General features: G+C 35.2%; 1 protein-coding gene across 2 annotated transcripts; it reads right to left on the reverse strand.

Annotated features, from left to right (window-relative positions):
* Positions 1 to 3,728: 3,728 nt before the first annotated feature.
* On the reverse strand, positions 3,729 to 7,888 carry LOC149941452 (solute carrier family 35 member D2-like protein). Of its 2 annotated transcripts, none has more exons than XM_090178908.1 (10): positions 7,724 to 7,888; positions 6,809 to 6,974; positions 6,411 to 6,698; positions 6,188 to 6,221; positions 6,038 to 6,124; positions 5,831 to 5,970; positions 5,593 to 5,764; positions 5,445 to 5,537; positions 5,145 to 5,374; positions 3,729 to 5,082 (listed from the first exon to the last, which is right to left on the reverse strand). In XM_090178908.1, exons 3-10 carry the CDS (start codon positions 6,644 to 6,646, stop codon positions 4,983 to 4,985), a joined length of 1,092 nt encoding a protein of 363 aa, XP_090035034.1. In that variant the 5' UTR covers positions 6,647 to 6,698; positions 6,809 to 6,974; positions 7,724 to 7,888; the 3' UTR covers positions 3,729 to 4,982. The 2 variants fall into 2 exon arrangements, with proteins under 2 accessions (XP_090035034.1, XP_090035033.1); XM_090178907.1 differs by lacking the exon at positions 7,724 to 7,888 and adding an exon at positions 7,192 to 7,335.
* Positions 7,889 to 8,125: the final 237 nt, after the last annotated feature.

Genomic DNA, 8,125 nt, shown 5'->3' on the forward strand with positions numbered 1-8,125 from the left:
TGCGTGAGGTTTGCTTCATTGCCCAACAAAAAATTAATTGCTTTCATAGCAGAACTGATGTACCCTGTCAGCTAGGAGCAACAAACACAAGGAGAACGCAACTAGCCTTTAAACACGCTAATGCAGTGTTGTGTACAAATTTCATTGGACGAGCCTTTACACTGCACGTTTTACGGGCGGGGGGAAGACAATTTCCGAATTTTCCCCTTCCGACGGTAGCAGGCGCTAAAGCGTCTAACGAATGAAAAATGTACACAAGAAAATCCACGACTTTTGACGGGTTGCGTTCTCCTTGTGTGGAGTGCTGTGTTTTTTGCTCCTAGCTCCTAGCTGTCAGTGTGTTTAAGTGGCGTAGGAACGGGGGGTAATGTACCCCTCTTGAAATTAATAATAATCATAATAATCAGCTAGGCTAATACCCAAGGCATCAAGCGACTTTTAAAGCCATTAATTTAGGTGGCCGTGTTTCAGACAGCCTAAGAACCATTTTCGACTTACTAGTCCATTCTTACTTGTTAGTGTTAAAACCCCTAAAAAGGGTTGAACCAGGTTGAGATGTTGTTTTGCGAAGACGTGATAAGTATTTAAAAAATTGACGACCTTGAGATTTCCCAGCGTCTAAAATCGACTTCTCAATGCGCCTGTTGACCTGTTTGATCTTTTTAGCAATAATTAGCTCCTTAGCTTCTCTCTTAAGTTTCAGATAATGTTGCCATTTTTGTAGGACTAAGTCAGTCGACTCACCACTCTTCTTAGCTGCACGGTGAACCCTGCAGGCTTCTTTTCATACCTTAATGGCTTCATCGACTTCATTGTCCCACCACTTATTGGGAGCAACTCCGTGTTTGAGAGACGAATGACTTTTTCTTTCAGATTCTTCACCATGGCAGCTTTAACCGCCGCTACAAACTGTTCATAAGTAGGAGCACTAGTCAAAGAGTCCACCCAGTTCTCCATATCCTCAGAGTAGGCTTTAAGACGCTCAGGATCTTCAAAATCCCAGAACACTCTCTTTGGTCAAATTAGTCCAATGGTCGTGTTTATTTCTATACCAGCGTCCTTTTTGGTGTTAAGACGATGTTGTGGTCACTACCCAAACGAGGGGCTGATCACTCCGCGTAATCGGTGTACAGAGCCGTACCTTTGACTGTACTAATGGGATTACGCGTAGTCTTTGAAGTCCCTGCCTTTGGCAGTACTAATCTAAGCGTAATCCGGTGTACAGACTTTCTAAGAGTGGTTAGCCCCTCGTACCCAAACTCCTTTTACCACACAATCAATTAAAGCACGGTCAACTTTGATCTCGCTCTATAGCGGCCAACCCATTCGTTGAAGTTTCTATGTTAATCTACGAGTAAACGATATCTGTATGAGTTGAGTGCCCCTAGCGGAATATTATTTTTTGAATCGTTTTTGCATTGAAGCCAATACAGGGTGTCCACTAAAAAATGAACCAGGGCGAATATCTCAAAATCTGTTTTAGGAAGCCGATAAATGCTAGATGAAAAACAAGAATGTCGTTAAGTTGATAACGTGTCGAAAGCGAGGTTCGGGAGCTGATAACTCTAAAGATACTCGTGTTAGAGTACTGAAATTTGCTACACTTCCTCATCAGGATTGAGGGTCTTTAGTTTAAAAATTTCAATGACCTTGAACCATGTCTTCAAGGTCATCCAAAAACTAACGCGAGAACCTTATGTGTTAGAAAATTGCTTCCAATTAGAAAAGTTTTCCACGTCACATTGTAGGTCTAATTAGCTTTGATTCGATCGAATTTGACCAATAGGAAGTAGAGGAACTCTTTTTCAAAATCACAAAGGTTGTTAAAATGAAAATTAAAAGAAAATGCACATAACTCGAAACCAATTCGTGTTACATCGAAATTTGCTAGACAAACTCAATATGGTGGGAGTTTTTCAAGTTTGTAAAATTGGATGACCTTGAAGACGTGGTTTAAGGTGTGAAAACATTATCTCGCGATCCATTGGGTTTAGAAACTATTTTTCAATAGGAAATTTGCGAATCACCACTTTCTCGTCAAAGTAGTTTTGATCCATGTCTTCAAAGACATTCCAAAATGACCTTGACTTCCTTTTGGTCAAATCTGATCGTTAGTTTTAGAATGACCTTGAAGAAATTGTTCCAGGTCATTGATATTTTTAAACTAAAGACCCTCAATCCTGATGAGGATGTGTAGCAAATTTCAGTACTCTAACACGAGTATCTTTAGAGTTATCAGCTCCCGAACCTCGCTTTCGACACGTTATCAAATTAACGACATTCTTGTTTTTCATCTCGGCTTCCTATTGGTCAAATCCAAGCAGGTCAAAGCTATTTGTACTCCAAAAGTCACGTGGAACACTTTTCTAATTGGAACCAACTTTCTAACACTTGCGGTTCTCGAGTTAGTTTTTGGTTGACCTTGAAGACATGGTTCAAGGTCATCGACATTTTCGCAGTAGGTTTCCCCCTGCATCTTGTATTCGACTTCAAAATTTCAAAATCGCACCTAAAACAGATTTTGAGATATTCGCCCTGATTCATTTTTTAGTGGACACCCTGTATAAAAAAAGTATGAGTTCCGCGCCACGCTCGTCAAAACGGGAAAATCCTTGCTCACGGAATTTCGGCGAATGGGTTGGCTGCTATAGATCAAAGTTGGTTAAAGTGACGCTCAAAACCAAAACTAAACACTAATCAAACGAGGTATTTCAAAATCGCGCAGATGAACGATTGTCGAATGTCGACTGTACTTTCTCTCAACGTCATGGAAAAGCGGGGTTAAAGCAAGCATTTTAAGGTTAGTATCATTGGCGAGCGAGAGATGTCACTAACGTAGAGTTTAGTCGAAATTGAAACAAGTTGAGCAAGCAACATAAACAATGTTATTCTCTATGCAAGCAAATTATTCCCTCAAAAGTAGGTGCCTCGACATACCCCTTTCTTTGATTGGCTTTGCGTAATCACGTGCGCAGTCAACTTAGCTTGGATTGGTTTTTCTGCAATCACTTGTTTCAATTACGTAATCGTCGACTTTCAAATAAATGACAACACGTTTTTGAAAGTCGATAATAGATGGAAGCACCTTCCCGGCGATCTAAGCAATCTTTAGCCATCTTCGTTTCATAGACCATGGACAGAATAAATATATTATGTCCATGCATAGACCCAATCTAAAATACAGAGGGCAACGATAGAGCCGACACTTGCTTTAAACGGTTTTTACCATTCAATCATTGTTTCACAACCCTTCCTTTTACCCTCTTTTTCAGTTACAAACCTATTCTGATATAGTATTATCAGAGAGCTTCGCGTTGCAATTATTGGGGCGGAAACACAAAATTGTAAAATATTTGTCGAATAGTCGAGTACCCGAACATGATGAGAAAAATCATAAACCGACGAATTCAGTATAGTTTGTTAGCCTTCGGATTAAAAATTAAATATATTTTCCTTAATTTTTATTACGATAAGGGGGGGGGGGGGGGCAAATTCAATAATCAAACTTAACCTCCCTTTAATCCAAAACGTTCCTACGCGCCTGGTACGTTTTTTTACATTTTAAAGTATGCATTAAAGAAACTACTTCTGTAAAATAAAACAAATTATCTGTTAGATAATCTTTGGTTCAGTTTGTTTTTAACATACATTAATGCTAGCCCCTCAAACTGTAATACAATATGCAAAATTAATATCTGTTACTTATCTTGTTAATAAATCAACTTGTTTTTTTTTATTTTGGGGCATTGGTTCAAAATGATTACATTCATGGTATTGCTAATACTTTTTTTTTTAAATATTTTTAACAAATTTAAATTTTTTGATGCGTGCAGTTTTGGCGCTAAAATAGCGATTTAGGGGCTGTGCCTCAACCAAATCTGCCACTCGCCAAAAAAGTTTTGAAAATACTCCTTGTGTAAAATAATTTTTTTTATTTGAGACAAAATTTATGACAAAATATAAAAGGAAGTAATGTAGTTGTCATTTTGCGGATTTTTTACAATAATCCTATATAATATATTATAGGAACTTTCAAATCTAAAAATTTACAGACTATTCACCTAATAACTAAATGTTAAATCACAGTGAAATAATTTTGTTTCAAAATATAAGAGGTGGCACGCTGTTATTAATCTCTTGTGAGATTCTTTATTAATCAGAATAATGTATCTCTTGTGAGATTATCATTTTACAAGATAAAAGATTTCCATTTCAGGGCCAACATTGGATAGTATAAATGGGATCAAAGATAAGAAATATCTTAGTAAAGTGCAATTACAGTTAATAATACCAGAAGTTTATAATATTTATCTACAATATAAGCATCCCTCTAAGCCATAAAAATTACGCATCTATCAACGCAGGTTTAAATTTACAGCTAAATGGGCACCACATCACGGCTTTTAAATTTCGCAAATGATGAAAATGTAAAAATGATAGTTTAAGATTGCTTGTGCCCTTTCATAATTTATATAATATTAAAAAGGTCAACGAATAATATTAACAGTATAGCGAGATGGATATGTCTTTTTTAAGATATATATATTATACACTTCTGGTGATACGTAATAAATATTTTAGGTGAAAATATGATTGTGTTACCCTGTAATATTATTTTTGAACAATTGATTCAGTAAGGATGGACAACATTAACAAATAACATAAGAATCTCCCGTCAGTGCTATAGTATATATAAATCGTTACGAATAACGTGGATGAAATATATAGAGGAGTAAAATCTGCGCTTACTATTGCACTTTTTAGCTAAGCTATCAAGTAATGCATGACATAACTGTCAATGTATAAAGCAAGTAGTATCGATGAGAGAGAAAAACTCTGTGAATCACCATCGAATATCACTTTCAAATTGCGTTTAATTGTACAAAATCCAATAATTGGCTATTTATAATTGGCAAATGTGAATTTTACCCAAAGGCATGAGCGTTTAATCAAACTATAAACATAAAAATGAGCTGATTTATTCATTTGGGGTGACCCGCGTCTTTGGCACCTGAAATCGCTGCTGGCTTCTTCTCCTTTTGGATAAACGTTAAATAAGTGTACACCAAACTTCCAATCATGCTAAAATGAAAATGAAGTGAAATAAATTTGAATTCGTAAACTTAACGTACGCAAATCCTTACCTGATATTAATTCCAGTAAAATTGGCTATGCTAAAAACATAGTCACCGCCAATAAACATTCCGAAATAAGTGACTAAAATATTCTTCAAGCAACCGACGATGGTTGTGGTCAGAGCGGAATTATTTTGAGTACACAAAACTGTGGCGTACATAAGTACAAATCCCATGACGCAAGACATTAGGAAGGATATTAGAAATCCCATTTCATTCCATCTTGAGTAAAGCAAGCCCTTTGAATGGTTATACCAATAATTATAGCTATATTAACTATATTTTAAAGCGATGTTGGAAGATAATTACAGCTTGCAAATCTCCAGTCAGGTATGACACGATGAGTAAAGGAAATACCATGAATAAAGCGTTGTAGAATATTAAACCGTATCTGCCAAGATCCTAAAGATAACGCAGGATTAACCACAATAAATTATAAACAAATTTACTAAATTACCCTAGATTGAAGTTTTTTTTTAACGTAGATATTATTTCCAGCAGTGAAACAGTCATTGAGTACAACGTAAACATAGCCTAAGCTATCAAATGCTAAATCATTTATAGCAGCTATTACAGCACCCCCAACCATCGCAAAAACAGACCCTACGATACTTGCTCTGGCGCGAACCCTAAAAAGTCATAAAATATGAGTTTATTTTAAATCTTATATAATATTATATTCATAGATAGAATACCTTAATATTACAAACTCTCCGATCATAGTAAGCAAAATAGTAAACCGTCTAAGAACGGTGAACATTGGCAAACTTAAACGTTTCGTTCCATCTAGCCCACTAACTAAATTACCGATGTAAAACACTGGTAATGGCCAAACCTGAAGTAAATGAATATGAGTTTACTGTCTAATAAGAAAAAAAATAATTAAAATGGAAAATGTGTACCTTGAATGGGAGGTCTCGACTAAAATCACAGAAGGTTATGATACCAATACTTTTTGCACTTTGTAATATAAATATCGTAGCTAGCATCTGAAAAAAAAAACAAAATATTGTATTTTGAAAGACCAAAAATTGATATTTAAAAAAATGTACCTGGCCCAAACCTAAAGTTTGCGGTGATGGAAATCTGTGATAAAATTAACGTATGAATATGACAGCTGTCAAGTTTTCTGTCAACCAAGTATTAACTTTTTGTGTACTATTAACAGGTTTTTCATTTGTGAACACTTTTTGTAATATAAGTGACAAGCCTATACTACAGGTGGTGTTGTTGCATTATAGCACACAAAAATTTATTACACCTACAAATACTTACTTATAATTAGTTAATACAATTTTGTTAATAAATACGATAAGCATGGAAGCAATTCCATAAAATAAAGCTGATAATACTCTAATATAGAGTGGCTTTATAGTTTCATACATGCTATTTCCAGAGATAGTTCCAATGTCAATTCTACTCTCGGAAAAGCTATTAAAGTCTTTGTATGATACACTAGCCCCCGCACCATTTATAGGCAAATAATTCTTGTTTCTTTCATGATTTTCCATCACATCACATAAGCTTTTACTTCACTCTTTTATGTTATAGGTTAGTTGCCATCTAGAAAAAAAAAAACATAATGAAAATCTTTATTTATTTTTCAAGCCTGGAAAAAGGGTAAAATAAAATCGTGAAAGAATTTTCGTTACACAATCAAATTACCATCATACCTTGTTTTAGACATGAAAGTGAATGATGCCATCCGCTTTGCGAAGATCCTATATCATTTGTTTTCTTGTAGCCTCAGGCAAATTTCTTAAGATTTCAAGAACTTATTTACGTTGGATTTTAGACCACACCAGGCATGATAACCGTGTAAACCAATACTTTCGGGGACTTTTTTTACCCGAAAAGATTAAATCATAATAATTACGAAGTGTCACGTTTCATATAAAATAACATTTAAACATGTCAAATTAACATTTAAATGGCATTACACTTCACACCGGCAATAACAAGCGCCTATGGCACTTAAAAGTACGCGAAATCAATGAAAATTGAAAAGTTTCACTTCGACTGTCGACAACACCTCATATTTTCAAAATGAACTCACCCTAAAACGCGATATTCCGACCTCTCGCAACCAATTATTGTACTAATTTAAACGGTAGTCCTATTAATTATATTCAATATTATCAAAATTATTATTATCAGTTGTTTTAATAGTAAAATCACCACTTTTAATCCGCAGTTTATAAAATTCGGTTGTAATCAGATAGCTAACTAACGTTTTTTTAATGACTGTGGATAGAGGGCGATAGTCAATCTACAATATAAATTTGCGCAAAAAGACAGCGCGAAATTCAAATACATTTCAAATTGGGCGTACTTTCTCATTTTTGATATGGGTTTACATAATGCAATAGTAAGATCAGCCATTTAAAATAACGTTATCATTATTGATATAATTAAAATAGAAGGTGCTAATCGAGTCGAAGAATAACGAATTTAATACCTGTATTAGTTCAAAACAAATGTTTCGTTGTCGCAGTTCACGTATTTGAAAGTAAAATATGGACAGAACTAAGCGTTATTTATCACCGAACAAAAACGTCTAAAACAAAGGGAATAGATCAAAACCTTACTTTAATAACTTGAAAAGCATTTTCCGGATTTGAAAAGAGTCCATAAAAGGATGACATCCTCGGATATGTCCATTAAATAGGGGAATATGGATGAAGCCACTTTAATATCGGCAGGAGGGTAGGTAAAAGCCGCCCCTTAAATGACAACGTGGATTTTGGTCCTCGAAAGAAAAAGGAGGGCTGATCAAAAGAAGAGAAAGAATGACAGGGACTAATCGGGCCCTTTAAAGACATTCCAACCTAATGGTCGTACGTCAAATTGCCGAAGAAAACCTTCGGCCCTGGAAAAGAGGTTGATTGTAAAAAACCATCAAATGCGTCATATACCCCTACCGCAAAAATAAGCTTCCAGTTTTCCCAAATATATAGCGCTTTTTTATCCGACAAAATTCAGTCTTTATA

The sequence above is a fragment of the Leiobunum rupestre genome, chromosome 6 (genome assembly GCF_980474605.1).
Source record: "Leiobunum rupestre chromosome 6, qqLeiRupe1.1.hap1, whole genome shotgun sequence".
In the NCBI taxonomy this organism is placed as follows: Eukaryota; Metazoa; Arthropoda; class Arachnida; order Opiliones; family Sclerosomatidae; genus Leiobunum; species Leiobunum rupestre.